Source organism: Myxine glutinosa, chromosome 5 (assembly GCF_964187855.1).
Source record: "Myxine glutinosa chromosome 5, kmMyxGlut1.1, whole genome shotgun sequence".
In the NCBI taxonomy this organism is placed as follows: Eukaryota; Metazoa; Chordata; class Myxini; order Myxiniformes; family Myxinidae; genus Myxine; species Myxine glutinosa.
In genome coordinates, this window is record NC_136265.1 from 84512724 (window position 1) to 84529051 (window position 16328).

The 16328-nt window shown below is 51.4% G+C and overlaps 1 protein-coding gene across 3 annotated transcripts in view; it reads right to left on the reverse strand.

Moving 5' to 3' along the window:
• Positions 1 to 16328, reverse strand: part of AMMECR1 (AMMECR nuclear protein 1) — a 175225-nt gene that overhangs the window by 76425 nt on the left and 82472 nt on the right. For 2 of the 3 annotated variants that reach the window (XR_010984488.2, XM_068116860.2), the window contains exon 2: positions 4711 to 5178. Coding sequence is in view for 2 of the 3 variants with exons in the window: in XM_068116860.2 (XP_067972961.1) it covers positions 4711 to 5178 (468 nt within the window). In the remaining variant the exon portion in view is untranslated. Of the gene's footprint in view, positions 1 to 4710; positions 5179 to 5305; positions 5493 to 16328 lie in introns of those variants that run through there. The other variant, XM_068116861.2, reaches the window with a different exon arrangement.

A 16328-nucleotide genomic window follows, 5' to 3' on the forward strand; every position in this document is an offset into this window, starting at 1 on the left:
TCTAAACGGTGGTTTTTATACACACAGACACAGAGACGCAATCACAGAGACGCAATCACAGAGACGCAATCACAGAGACGCAATCACAGAGACGCAATCACAGAGACGCAATCACAGAGACGCAATCACAGAGACGCAATCACAGAGACGCAATCACAGAGACGCAATCACAGAGACGCAAACACAGAGACGCAAACACAGAGACGCAGACACAGAGACACAGAGACGCAAACACACAATCACAGAGACGCAAACACACAATCACAGAGACGCAAACACACAATCACAGAGACGCAAACACACAATCACAGAGACGCAAACACACAATCACAGAGACGCAAACACACAATCACAGAGACGCAAACACACAATCACAGAGACGCAAACACACAATCACAGAGACGCAAACACACAATCACAGAGACGCAAACACACAATCACAGAGACGCAAACACACAATCACAGAGACGCAAACACACAATCACAGAGACGCAAACACACAATCACAGAGACGCAAACACACAATCACAGAGACGCAAACACACAATCACAGAGACGCAAACACACAATCACAGAGACGCAAACACACAATCACAGAGACGCAAACACACAATCACAGAGACGCAAACACACAATCACAGAGACGCAAACACACAATCACAGAGACGCAAACACACAATCACAGAGACGCAAACACACAATCACAGAGACGCAAACACACAATCACAGAGACGCAAACACACAATCACAGAGACGCAAACACACAATCACAGAGACGCAAACACACAATCACAGACACACAATCACAGAGCCACAATCACAGAGCCACAATCACAGAGATGCAAACACACAATGACAGAGCCACAATCACAGACACGCAAACACACAATCACAGAGCCACAATCACAGAGACGCAAACACACAATCACAGAGACGCAAACACACAATCACAGAGACGCAAACACACAATCACAGAGCCACAATCACAGAGACGCAAACACACAATCACAGAGCCACAATCACAGAGACGCAAACACACAATCACAGAGCCACAATCACAGAGACGCAAACACACAATCACAGAGCCACAATCACAGAGACGCAAACACACAATCACAGAGCCACAATCATAGAGCCACAATCACAGAGACGCAAACACACAATCACAGAGACGCAAACACACAATCACAGAGCCACAATCACAGAGACGCAAACACACAATCACAGAGACGCAAACACACAATCACAGAGACACAATCAATCAAAAAAAAACACACACACACACACACACACACACACACACACACACACACACACACACACACACACACACACACACACACACACACACACACACACACACACACACACACACACACACACACACACACACACACACACACACACACACACACACACACACACACACACACACACACACACACACACACACACACACACACACACACACACACACACACACACCAAAACTCGGGAATGGTGAACTATTACTGTTTATCAAAAATCACGTCGGAATTCTGAATCAGCAGCGATAAAATAGAAACCAGGAATCCCCGCTCGGCCCCGAGGACAAAGGAGAGTGGAAGTTTGCTCGGCCAAGGATCAAAAGGGAAATGAGATAGGAGGGGACGGATGAGAGGAGAAGAGGGATTACAGAGGCGAGAGAGAGAGAGGAGAGGGAGGGATGAGAGAGGAGAGGGGAAGGGGTGAGAGAGGAGAGGGGAATGGGTGAGAGGAGGAGAAGGGGGCATGAGAGGGAGAGGAGGGTTGAGAGGGAAAGGAGGAGGGATGAGAGGGAGTGGAGGAGGGATGAGAGGGAGTGGAGACAGGATGAGAGGGAGAGGAGGAGATGAGAGGGAGAGGAGGGATGAGGGAGAAGAGGAGATGAGAGGGAGAAGAGGAGATGAGAGGGAGAGGAGGAAATGAGAGGGAGAGGAGGGGATGAGAGGAAGAGGAGGAAATGAGAGGGAGAGGCGGGGATGAGAGTGAGAGGAGGAGGTGGTATGAGAGGGATGGGAGTGAGAGGAGGCGGGATGAGAGGGAGAGAACGGGGAATGAGAGGCAGAGGAGGTGTGATGAAAGGGAGTGGAGGTGAAGGGATGGGAGAGTGAGGAGGGGAGGGATGGGAGAGTGAGGAGGGGAGGGATGGGAGTGAGTGGAGGAGGAGGGATGGTTGGGAGAGGTGGAGGGATGAGAGGGAGTGGAGGGGAGGGATGGGAGTGAGTGGAGGAGGAGGGATGGTTGGGAGAGGTGGAGGGATGAGTGGGAGTGGAGGGGAGGGATGGGAGTGAGTGGAGGAGGAGGGATGGTTGGGAGAGGTGGAGGGATGAGTGGGAGTGGAGGAAATGAGAGGGAGAGGAGGGGATGAGAGGGAGAGGAGGGGATGAGAGGGAGAGGAGGGGATGAGAGGGAGAGGAGGAAATGAGAGGGAGAGGAGGGATGAGTGATGAGAGGGAGAGGAGGAGGGATGAGAGGGAGAGGAGGGATGAGAGGGAGAGGAGGGGATGAGAGGGAGAGGAGGAAATGAGAGGGAGAGGAAGGGATGAGAGGGAGAGGAGGGGATGAGAGGGAGAGGAGGGGATGAGAGGGAGAGGAAGGGATGAGAGGGAGAGGAGGGGATGAGAGGGAGAGGAGGAAATGAGAGGGAGAGGAGGGGATGAGAGGGAGAGGAGGAAATGAGCGGGAGAGGAAGGGATGAGAGGGAGAGGAGGGGATGAGAGGGAGAGGAAGGGATGAGAGGGAGAGGAGGGGATGAGAGGGAGAGGAGGGGATGAGAGGGAGAGGAGGGGATGAGAGGGAGAGGAGGGGATGAGAGGGAGAGGAGGGGATGAGAGGGAGAGGAGGGGATGAGAGGGAGAGGAGGGGATGAGAGGGAGAGGAGGGGATGAGAGGGAGAGGAGGGGATGAGAGGGAGAGGAGGGGATGAGAGGGAGAGGAGGGGATGAGAGGGAGAGGAGGGGATGAGAGGGAGAGGAGGAAATGAGAGGGAGAGGAGGGGAGGAGAGGGAGAGGAGGAAATGAGAGGAAGAGGAGGAAATGAGAGGAAGAGGAGGAAATGAGAGGAAGAGGAGGAAATGAGAGGGAGAGGAGGAAATGAGAGGGAGAGGAGGAAATGAGAGGGAGAGGAGGAAATGAGAGGGAGAGGAGGAAATGAGAGGGAGAGGAGGAAATGAGAGGGAGAGGAGGAAATGAGAGGGAGAGGAGGGGATGAGAGGGAGAGGAGGAAATGAGAGGGAGAGGAGGGGATGAGAGGGAGAGGAGGGGATGAGAGGGAGAGGAGGAAATGAGAGGGAGAGGAGGAAATGAGAGGGAGAGGAGGAAATGAGAGGGAGAGGAGGAAATGAGAGGGAGAGGAGGGATGAGAGTGATGAGAGGGAGAGGAGGAGGGATGAGAGGGAGAGGAGGGATGAGAGAGAGAGAGAGAGAGAGAGAGGAGGAGGGATGGGAGTGAGATGGATAAAGAGATAAACAAAACAAAGAAAACCAAGTTAAAGTTTCCATGAAATGAAGACAAAAATAAAGAGGGGAAAGGGAGAAAACCGGAACACGTGACGTACAGATGGATAGGTCGATGGACGAAGTAAAAGACAAACGACCTCGACAAACGACCATTGGTGGTGGGGGGTTCGTGGGGGTTAATGGAGGTTCGTGGGGGGTTAATGGGGGGTTCGTGGGGAGTTCATGGGGGGTTAGTGGGCAGTTAATGGAGGGTTCGTGGGGGGGTCATGGGGGTTAATGAAGGGTTCGTGTGGGGTTAATGGGGGATTCGTGGGGAGTTCATGGAGAGTTTGTGGGGGGTTAATGGGGGGTTCGTGGGGAGTTCATGGAGAGTTCGTGGGGGGTTAGGGGGGTTCGTGGGGAGTTAATGGGGGGTTCGTGGAGGGTTAGTGGGGGGTTAATGAAGGGTTCGTGTGGGGTTAATGGAGAGTTCATGGGGGGTTAATGGGGGGTTCGTGGGCAGTTAATGGAGGGTTCGTGGGGGGTTCATGGAGGGTTCGTGCAGGGTTCATGGGGGGTTAATGGAGAGTTCATGGAGGGTTCGTGGGGAGTTCATGGAGGGTTCGTGGGGGGTTAGTGGGCAGTTAATGGAGGGTTCGTGGGGGGTTAATGGAGGGTTAGTGGGGGGTTAATGAAGGGTTCGTGTGGGGTTAATGGAGAGTTCATGGAGGGTTCGTGGGGGGTTAATGGGTGGTTCGTGGGGAGTTCATGGGGGGTTAGTGGGGGGTTCATGAAGGGTTCGTGTGGGGGTTAATGGAGAGTTCATGGAGGGTTAATGGGGGGTTCGTGGAGGGTTCGTGGGGGGTTAATGAAGGGTTCGTGTGGGGTTAACGGGTGGTTCATGGGAAGTTCATGGAGAGTTTGTGGGGGGTAATGGGGGGTTCGTGGGGGGTTAATGGGGGGTTCGTGAGGGGTTAATGGAGGGTTCGTGGGGGGTTAACGGGTGGTTCATGGGAAGTTCATGGAGAGTTTGTGGGGGGTAATGGGGGGGTTCGTGGGGGGTTAATGAAGGGTTCGTGTGGGGTTAACGGGTGGTTCATGGAGAGTTTGTTGGGGGTAATGGGGGGGTTCGTGGGGGGTTAATGGGTGGTTCGTGGGGAGTTCATGGAGGGTTCGTGGGGGGTTAATGGGGGGTTAATGGAGGGTACCTCTGAGTTTCAAGGCGTCGCTCACACGGCACGAAGTACTCACTAGGGCTCGTTGGTGAAGCGGGGGCTCCGGGGGGGCTGGTAGCCGTGCAGGTGACAGTACAGGACGTCGAAGCAGAAACAGCACATATCGGCCGAGGCGACCATGTCCTGCCGGCCTGCGGCCGGGTGGTGGTTAAAGTTGGCGTGAAGGTGCTGAGGCTGCTGGCCGAGTTGGTTGTGGTTGTGGTGGTTGTGATGGTGGTTGTTGTGATGGTGGTGGTGATGGTGCGAGAGGAGAGCCCCGTTCGCCTGTTGTTGCTGAGAGCAGAGCCCCCCGGGTTTGGGCGCCAAGGCGATGGCGGCGCAGGGCGCGACCCCGGCGGCCTGCTGGGCTCCGCAGGCCGACGACGAGGCCGAGGTGCAGGACGAGGCCGAGGCCGAGAGCCTTTGTTTCTTGACGCCGCAGCAACCCGCCGCCATCTTGGCGCGGGGCTCGGCCGCGCGCTTCCTGCCCATCGTCTTCCAGGTCCTGGGAATGTAGAGGGAGGGACCGCACGGGAGGGACTATTATTTCGTTAACCTCCTTTGAATACAACATCTTTCAGTGATTTCCCTTTCAGGACCAACTTCTCACACAATTTTTTTTTTTTTTTTACTTTTATATCGTCCTGTCGAACATCCATCCTGAGTTTATAACAATTTCCATTGGCGAAGCAGCCCCGACTTTTTGGCGCTCGGGGTGCCATGTGCGCCCTCGACTAGCCAGGCCCGGGGTTTAATGGGGAGCAAAGCGGTTTGAGGTTAACGGGGTAAGGTGAAGGGAGATCACGTGACCCCGTGGGGGGCGACGACCCCATTTTGGGGATTGTGTTCTGAGCGGCAAACGGAATGGGAGAGGGACGCTTGAGCTCAGCAATTACACTTAATTGATAATTGAGCCTTAATTGGGAGAACTACCACAAAAAGCGATCAACAACGAAAAACAACAACAACAACAACTCAACTTGTTTCCACGAGAAATTAATGTTTCGGTGCAGAAGGGATTCGAACCGAGACCAGTCTGGTCTGGAGTTCCCATCCGAGCACTGTTGTCCATCGTCTCCTGTGACGTCATTGTAACCGGTGTAAAAGTACACTGACGTCATCACGTCCGACAAAAACACGACACAGCACACCCTTTCCACAATCAGTCAACATTGCCCCCAAACTCATTCGTTTCACGTGAAGAAGAGTTATGACGTCATCGTTATACTGATGGTGAGAATCAAGGGGCGTGTTCCATTACCAAGCAGCTTGCTATCGCTTGCCAAGCCAGCTGTTCCTTATCCACCGTTTCTTTGGAGTGCTTGCTTGAGTGCTTAATGTCAAGTGAGCCACTCGGGGTGCACTCGACAAGCTTGTTACCTCCACCACCAAAGATGGATGGAGGTTGTTTTCACCCCGATCGGTCTGTCTGTCTGTGAACAAGATATCTCAAAAAGTTGTGGACGGATTTAGACGAAACTTGGTGGACCGGTTGGGTGTCTGACAAGGACGATTGCATTCGATTTTGATGAAGATCTGAATATGGATTCAGATATGAGAATTATTTAATTTTTTAAGTGATTCTTCACTATTGAGAGATAGGGCCAAAAACGATACATAGTAGGATATCTCAAAAAGTTATGGATGGATTTGGACGAAACTTGGTGGACAGGTTGTGTGTGTGACAGGTTGTGTGTGTGACAGGTTGTGGACAGGTTGTAAGTGATTCTTCACTATTATTGAGTGATATGGCCAACTCGGCGGAGGTTTTCTCTCTACCGAGTGCCGTTCTAGTTTGTAATGGCACACACCAAGGTTTTGCTTTAATTATGAATTTTATTTGAGACTGCATATTGAGAGCAGATACTTTTGTATCTACATGAACCGCAGTGTATGTGTGTGTGTGTGTGTGTGTGTGTGTGTGTACACACACACACACACACACAACACACACACACAGTGTTATGAATTAGGGGTAGAGGAATATCTAGATCCAGGTAGATCTGCATATGTAGGTGCTCGACTGTCGTGATAGGGAATCTAGATGTAATAAGTTCTGTAGCCCGAATGTCGGAGTAAGCTTGTATCTTTGTCCCCGCCACGAGGGGGCGGGGCATGCTTATTAGTACAGGGATTATGGGTAAAATTCCCTTCTGTGTCGTTCCCTCGGTGAGCATTCCAGTGTCTCTTATGGCAATACATCCCATATAATAGACATTAGATAGGCCCATTAGCGCACCACACATTAAATAATTTCCCCGCCGCCACAATGACTTTGGAAGAACCAACAAGCAATAGCCATGCCCAGGAGAACGTGTGATTGGTTGGGGTAAGAAGCTGGCCACTGATTGGTGAAAGGAAGGTTGAAGGAAGCGGCACACTGATTGGCCACCGACCGTTGACACCTCGGCCAATCAGTGCGGAAGGCGCGAACATTCGGCCAATCAGTGCGGAAGGCGCAAAAACACTACTTAAAAGCAGGTCGCTGATTGAAGGGCACGCGCCGGTGACGTCAGAAGGTGCGAAAAACCACAAAGAAACGAGGCACTGGTTGGGAGAGAGAAAGGGCTGACGTCACACTGCGAGTGACAAAACGACTCGCTCGCCGGCATTTTGCTCTCTTCGCTTCTCTTCCCTTGGCCTCTTGCTCTTGATTGTCCCTTCGTGCTGGGCCTTTCTTGCTTCGGACCTGGTGGAGGAACGAGCAGTTCGAAAGACGGTGGAGAGAAGGAGCGCCGTCGATTCTCTTCTTTGCGTTGGTGTGCAAACGACAAGCGTCGAGCGAGCCTTGCGTTGGAGCGCTGACGAGCGGGTGCACCGAGGGCCGCTCTGCGCCAAAGACCAGGCAGTTTGCGCCAACCAGAGCTGCGTCGGACGACGCGCTCGAGCATCGACCCGACGCTACACTGCGAGACACAGATAAGCTCGCATTCACAAATACACGACGAGACATTTATTTTATTCATTCTCCCTTTGTCTCGTATATGAAATCTGTGTGGGGCCATCCCAATTTAGAATTAATTCTTCCGTCGCGTTTTCTTTGTATCGGGTTCCGTGTAATAAACCTGTTTATTTTTGTACATTTTACCCCCGGGTTCGTTTGAGTTCATTTCCTACAGGATCGGAGCTGCCGGTGAGATCGCTATAGGTAAGAGCTATTGCCGCTTCTTCTTCTTCCTCCTTCTTCCTCCCATGCTGCCTAGTCAAATCCGTCATTGAATAAACGCCTCCATTAAAGTTTGTTTGGCCATCCGCGATCCCACGGTATTAACCGAGGGCAATCGCACGACTATATATATTTGACTAAGGAGACACACTAACCCTATGACATGACACTGACGTCATGCACATAAATTATACCAACACATCACCTCCAAACTAGGAGGCATCTGCGTGGTACTCAAGTCTTTTCAGACTGAGATTAAAGCTCTATGGTCACAAATGGACAAAGGCAGAGATGTCGATCTCGATTTCACTCTTGTTATGGGCCTTATGATGCCTGCCTTTTTTATAATAAAAAAAGGTTTAAAAAAATCAAACATTTAAACAGCCTTCGACGTGCACCTTGACCCCACGGCCAAGGCACACCCTCTATCAAGACTGAAATAAACTAGCATACACATTGCTTAGCATACACATTGGCATACACATGCACCTCAACCAAAAGGCTGAAGCACATGGTCAATCAAAACACATGCATCCTGACCCCGAAGAGCCAGAATGCATGGTCGTACAATTGGACCCCTCCTCCATAGGAGTGAGTCCCCACAACTTCAACACCATGCCGTCCCGACGAGCGCTTATTTTTCCACTTATGAAGTGGCCTTTTTTACGATGAAAAAAGGTAAAAAATCAAACATTTGAACAGCCTTGGACGTGCACCTTGACCCCATGGCCAAGGCACAACGTCAACAAGGCTGTCCCAATAACATTACACATGCACCTCAACCCCAAGGCTGAAGCACATGATCATTCAAACACATGCATCCTGACCCCGAAGGGCCAGAATGCATGGTCATACAATTGGACTCCTCCTCCATAGGAGTGAGTCCCCATGACTTCAACACCATGCCATCCCGACGAGGGCTTATTAACTGTTATGAGGCCACAGTTAAGGCCTGCCTTTTTTACTATGAAAAAAGGTAAAAAGTCAAACATTTGAACAGCCTCGGACATGCACCTTGACCCCATGGCCAAGGCACAACGTCAACAAGGCTGTCTCCATAACAATACACATGCGCCTCAACCCCAAGGGGGAGGCACATGGTCATTCAAACGCATGCATCATGCCCCCGAAGGGCCACAATGCATGGTCATACAGTTGGGACCACTCCTCTTAATAGGAGTAAGACCCCTTGATCCACCGACAGGGCATTACTCCTGCCAGGTCCGATTTGCATGCAGGTCTACCAGCGCTTTTAGGGCCTGCGCAAGGCCTGCCTTTTTTGCTTGTGAAAAAAGGTAAAAAGTCAAACATTTGAACAGCCTCGGACATGCACCTTGACCCCATGGCCAAGGCACAACGTCAACAAGGCTGTCCCCATAACAATACACATGCGCCTCAACCCCGAGGGGGAAGCACATGGTCATTCAAACTCATGCATCATCCCCCCGAAGGGCCACAATGCATGGTCATACAATTGGGACCACTCCTCTTAATAGGAGTAAGACCCCTTGATCCACCGACAGGGCATTACTCCTGCCAGGTCCGATTTGCATGCAGGTCTACCAGCGCTTTTAGGGCCTGCGCAAGGCCTGCCTTTTTTGCTTGTGAAAAAAGGTAAAAAGTCAAACATTTGAACAGCCTCGGACGTGCACCTTAACCCCATGGCCAAGGCACAATGTCATCAAGGCTGTCCCCATAACAATACACATGTGCCCCAACCCCAAGGAGGAAGCACATGGTCATTCAAACTCATGCATCATGCCCCCAAAGGGCCACAATGCATGGTCATACAATTGGGACCACTCCTCTTAATAGGAGTAAGACCCCTTGATCCACCGACAGGGCATTACTCCTGCCAGGTCCGATTTGCATGCAGGTCTACCAGCTGTTTTGGGCCACAGCAAAAGGCGTGCCTTTTTTACATGAAAAAAGGTAAAAAGTCAAACATTTGAACAGCCTTGGACATGCACCTTGACCCCATGGCCAAGGCACAACGTCAACAAGGCTGTCCCAATAACAATACACATGCGCCTCAACCCCAAAAGGGAAGCACATGGTCATTCAAACGCATGCATCATGCCCCCGAGGGGCCACAATGCATGGTCATACAATTGGGACCACTCCTCTTAATAGGAGTAAGACCCCTTGATCCACTGACAGGGCATTACTCCTGCCAGGTACAATTTTGCAGGCTTGTGCTTATGGGGCCAGCACTAAGGCCTGCCTTTTTTACATGAAAAAAAGGTAAAAAGTCAAACATTTGAACAGCCTTGGACGTGCACCTTGACCCCATGGTCAAGGCACAACGTCAACAAGGCTGTCCCACTAACAATACACATGCGCCTCAACCCCAAGGGGGAAGCACATGGTCATTCAAACGCATGCATCATGCCCCCGAAGGGCCACAATGCATGGTCATACAATTGGGACCACTCCTCTCAATAGGAGTAAGACCCCTTGATCCACTGACAGGGCATTACTCCTGCCAGGTATAATTTTGCAGGCTTGTGCGAATGGGGCCAGCACTAAGGCCTGCCTTTTTTACATGAAAAAAGGTAAAAAGTCAAACATTTGAACAGCCTTGGACGTGCACCTTGACCCCATGGTCAAGGCACAACGTCAACAAGGCTGTCCCAATAACAATACACATGCACCTCAACCCCAAGGGGGAAGCACATGGTCATTCAAACGCATGCATCATGCCCCCGAGGGGCCACAATGCATGGTCATACAATTGGGACCACTCCTCTTAATAGGAGTAAGACCCCTTAATCCACCAGCAGGGCATTACTCCTGCCGGGTACAATTTTGCAGGCCTGTCCACAGTCATCAGGACGGCACACTGCAAATTGTTTATTTGTGATCAATCTAAACCATTAATATACACAGGTTGAACCCCCTAACTTGACTGGTAAGCAAGGCACAGATTGAGTCTCACCCCAGCAATTGCTGCACAACCTGTTAGCAACAAGTGTAGCCTTCATATCAGGATATGAAGACCTCGAGGGAGGAGTTTACAGGCTACACTTGTTGCTTGTTCAGAGGTGTCCAAGAAGTGCTTAGGCCTCAGAGGTGTCCATGCAGTGCTTAGGCCTCAGAGGTCCAGGTGCTTGCCCATGTTACACAGTTTTACCAGTTGTGATACTGTGTCCTTCAATGGCATCGGAACGAAGACGGGTTGGCATGTCTGGCAAACAAATGACGATTTTGAAGCTTCGTAGTCTTCTCATGTGCACCATCAGAAATTTCAGACACTGACATGGCAGTCATAGAACGTTTTGTCATACTTATGTATGACGGAACAAGTGATCAGGTGCATGGAGCCAGGAAGGAAAAAACAGAGCCATTGACAACGTCCCACAAACTCGAGCTGCACTGTTGCAACATGCAAAGCAGCTGAGCTGCTGCTTTACGTGTTGCAGCTGCACCTTTAAAGCAGCTGCGCCATACCAAGGCAGACGTACATGGGTCCAGGCTTTCCTCCCTTCAGCGGAACATCCTGATCCAAGGAACTGGGGATGGGTAAAAAAAAACAAAAAAAAAACTGCAGGACAATGGGACCCATTGTGCACCACACTCCTTGAGGCAGCACAAATGCAGGACAAATGATTTTCAGGTCCCAGTCATGAAAGTTATTCTGTTGTAGATGCAGTAAAGGGTGCAGAGGCCATTGCGAGTGCTTCAAGGCTTTGTCGAAGTGAACCACTCTACGCAGATGTAGCGGAGAATGTGATGATCAATAGACAATAGCAGTTTGATGACTGACATCACCTGATCACCTGTGCGTATGCCACACTGAATGGCTCCGACATTGCACCAGAAGATATTTGTGAACAGATCTTTTACATGCACCGAGAAACAATGGCCCAAGTTTAACTATACTTTCAATAGTTTGAATATAAAGCACGACATCAATGTTCATGGGAGTCATATCACAATAAGTGGCATTCACACGTCTTCCTGTTTTGGTAAATGCTGGAAACAATACTGACTGTGAATCGTACAAGGATTATTGAAACTCATTTTTGCACATACAGGACACACATGTGCTTAACGATGCTACTTTGTTTAAAACCATGGCTCTGGAATACACATTTGTCTCATTGTACATCTTTGTCAAATCAATATGGCAGCTTCAGTGAGCAGCGCTACATAGTAACCATAAATACCCAACAGCAATTTTTAAAAACTAGTGAGGTACCCGTGCTACGCACAGGTGGGAGGCCAGAAGCAAACAGACAATGCAGAAACGGCGAATGCTAAAGCATGAAACCAATAAATTCCACATTCCTGTAGCACCTTCAGTCGCACGTCAGACATGGACAGCAAGTTCGTGAAGGACTTCCATGAAAAACGTGCCTGTTCGCAAACAAACGGGTACGTGTGTTCCATTCCCAGTCAATGGCAAATCCGCATATGGCGATCCGCGAATTTCATGTTTAGAAAGTAGAAACTATCATGGCATTCCGTCATTCACCTGAACTCAATATCTCTTTTTTCATTCCAAACAGCATAACTCCAATCACAAATTAAATAACATTAATATAAAAAATAAACTTTTAACAACATTCGTGATAAAAAAAATATTTAAATCCTGATGTGAAGTTCCGTAAGGTTGGGTGAATACAATTACAAATTCAAAATCGTAATTGTATTCACTCAATTACAATCATCAATTGATACTTTAACAAAACGATTAACATGATTAACGTTTCACGATTTAACATTACGAGACGGTTGTATTGGGATATTATCAAACCCGCGCATTGCCGTCATCTGCCCACTTCCGGATTCGCGGCAGGTTCATAATTCTCATCAAAATCTAAACAGTATTTGTAGAATTTCAATAAAAGCCACATCACTGTTGATATCGGGAATTTTATTTTATTTTATTATTATTATTTTTTGTACACAGAATTGAGGCTCGTGAAAGAGCTAACATTTATCACACAAACAAATCAAACAGACAAACAAACAAAGTATATAAAAAGGGGAGCGGTAGACAAGATGGGGAGAGAAGGGGAAGCACATAAACACAACATTTGAGAACAGGGACATCGGGAATGTGTGGGAGGGGGAGGCCTTGGGGGGAGGTGGCGTGGCAAGGGGGGTGGAGGGGTGGGAGAAGTATAAACACAAGGACACCAAGGACTTCCAGGAAAGAAGTTGGTATTTCAAAAAAGTGGATTTGGGGTGAAATTAGCGGGGGTAGAAAAGATCAAGGTTTTGGATGGGGGAAGATAAGAGATGGTGGTGAACAGCTGTTTTGAAGACCTGGAGGGAGGAGTGGGATTGAAGAGAGTGAGGGAGTTTGTTCCAGAGGCGGGAGAAAAGAGGAATGAAGGAGTGAAGGTGAGCAGAGAGTCTTGATTTTGGCAGTTTAACCATAAGAGGGTTGCAGGCAGATCTTGTGCGACCTGTAGGAATATTTGGGGGACAGAGCCCAGAGAGAGCTGGAGGAGCAAGGCTGGAGAGGCAAACAAATTCCAATCCATCATGTTTGGAAAAACTGGAAAATTGGGGGAAAAAATTGGAAAAACAATACAGCCTATTTTACTCCAAGGGGTCCCAGGAATACCCACCCAAAATATCGTTGCGATCGGTTCAGCAGTTTTTGCGGTACCTTCAAACGGACAGACGGATGGACATTTGGTGAATTATAGTAAGACTTGTGTGACTTGGCGTGCTCTGCGTGCCTCACCACACATCGTTTCAGAGGGATAGGCATCTTTGACCATTTTGGTGTCTTTTGGGTCTTCAGGGCCATTTGGGTCTTCAGAGTGTTTTGGATCCTCTGGGCTTTTAAGGGTAATTTGGGTCTTTGGGGTGTTTTGGGTCTTTTGGATCTACGGTGTCTTCAGGGGCTTTTGGGTCTTTCTTAAGGGTCTTTGGTTCATCTGGGTATTTTGAGTCTTCGGGGTCTTTTGGGTCTTCAGGGACATTTGGGGCTTCAGGGTATTTTTGAGCCTCAGGGCCTTCAAGGGTATTTTGGGTATTTGGGGTGTTTTGGGTCTTTGGGGTCTTCAGGGTGTTTTGAGTATTCAGGGGTCTTGGTGGTCTTAAGGGCCTTGGGGTCATTAAAGGGTCATCAAAGGTCTAAGGGGTCTCAGCAGTCTAAACGTAATTAATAGGGTTAATTAAAAGGGTGTTAATTTATTTGAAGAAGAAGAAGACGTTTGCGTCGCATATAAACAAACATACATAACGACATAAGTACATCACCATATACGTTTGCTCTGTTATAATGAATATGATATGATATGAATAAGGCTTACAATATAGAGTCATCCCTTGGACACATCAATGGACTCCCCAATATTCGCTGTGTTCACGGTTTGAATTACGCTGAAGTAATGTGGAGGCGTTTCGTTGATATGGATTAAATGCTAACGATGCAGTGTCATGTACCCAGAGGTAAAATGTCAAGTGTACCCAGAGGTAAAATGTCAAGTGTACCCCGAAGTGATGTGAACGGAGTCGGCAAGCATCATATGTTCCTGGGTGTCATGAGTTATCCACCCATTGCGTTTCACGTCACAACCAGTAAGGTCGAAAGAAAACGAAGTGTATCCAGAGGTGTGGGAAAATAACGTTAGGCTGGAGTGTGGCTGGAGTTGGCTGGAGGCCAACGCTGAAATTGGAAAAACAATCTAGTGTGGTGTTGTGCACACACGACTCGATTGCCAGAGAGGTAGGCCACAACGCATGGATACAACAAGAGTCTTTATTAAGAGCTCGCACTTCAGCACTGGGCGGGCTCGAGCTTAAAGCCCGCATATATGTCCCGAGGCCACGCCTTGCCCCCGGGCGTGGCCGATAGGTCGAAAGGCGGGGCATGCATTACAGTTCCCCGCCTGGACGCTCGCGCCACCCACTGGTGCGCGGAATTATTGTCCCTTGTGCCCGCCACATGCGCCCCCCCCAGAATTCCCGCGCATCTGAAGGGTGAGCTTGCGGGGAAGCCGGATGACCCAGCCGAAACGCCCCCTGGCAATGCGTGCAGGGCTGGGGGGTAGCGGGACGGCGGGGCTGGGGGGTGCCGGGGGTCTGACCGCCGGAGGGCGGCCTCGACACGGAGGCAGCGCTGCTTGCGGGGGGTGGTCCAGATCGAGGTGGGCCGGCTTGAGGCGGTCCACTGAGATACGATCCGGGGCACCGCCGATGTCGACGGTGAAATATTTGTCCCCGGTCTCCAGCACACGGAAGGGCCCGTCGTACGGGGGCCGTAGCGGTGCCCGGTGGGCGTCGTGCCGGACGAAGACGTACTCCGCCGTGCGAAGCTCCGGGGCGACGTGGGAGGACGGGCAACCGTGGTGTGCCGTCGGCACCGGGGCGAACCTCCGGGCGGTATCCTGCAGGGTGGAGCGCTGTTGCGCTCCTTGTGTTCGCGATGTGTTCGACCAAGGAGCCATGGATACATTCGCCCGGTACCCGCAGTGGTTGCCCGAAGACCAGCTCCGCCGAGGACGCGCACAGGTCGTCCTTGGGTGCCGTCCTGAGGCCCAGCAGGACCCAGGGGAGCCTGTCGGCCCAGCTGCCGTCACGGAGGCTGGCCCGGAGCGCGGCCGTCATCGAGCGATGAAAGCGCTCGCACAGGCCATTGGCCTGGGGGTGGTAGGCCGTGGTGCGGTGCAGTTTGACGCCGAGCCCTTGCGCCACTGCGCCCCAGAGCTCCGAGGTGAACTGGGGGCCGCGGTCGGACGAGATGTCCGAGGGGGTGCCGAACCGGGCAACCCAAGTGGCGATGAAGGCTTGCGCCACATCCGCCGCAGACGTCGCCACCAATGGCACAGCCTCCGGCCACCGTGTGGTGCGGTCCACCATGGTGAGGAGGTGGGTGAACCCCCGCGAGGGGGGCAGAGGTCCCACCAAGTCGACGTGGACGTGGTCGAACCGACGCTCTGGCACCGTAAATGGGGCCAACGGGGCCTGGGTGTGGCGGTGGACCTTTGCGCGCTGGCACGCGAGGCACGTCCGGGCCCAGTCGCGGACGTCCTTCCTGAGGCCATGCCAGACGAACTTCGCCGCGACGAGCTTCTGGGAGGCCTTCGTGCCCGGGTGGGACAGGCCGTGGATGGCGTTGAAAACCGGGCGCTGCCAGCCAGCGGGCCTGATGGGGCGAGGCCGTCCGAGGGAGATGTCGCACAGGAGGGCCGCGCCCGCGACGTCGAACGGCACCTCGGTGACGCGGAGGCCCGTGACAGCGGTCCGCAAGGCCTGGACGCCGGGGTCGGCGGTCTGGTCCTCCGCCATCCGGGCATAGTCGATCCCGAGGTGGACCGCGTGCGCGACGGACCGGGAAAGACAATCCGCCACCAGGTTGTCTTTACCCACGACATGACGAATGTCCGTCGTGTACTCGGACACGGCAGAGAGGTGACGGTGCTGCCGTGCCGACCATGGCTCGGCGACCTTGGCCATCGCGAACACAAGGGGCTTGTGTTCAACGAAAGCCGTGAATGGGCGGCCCTCGAGCAGATGGCGGAAGT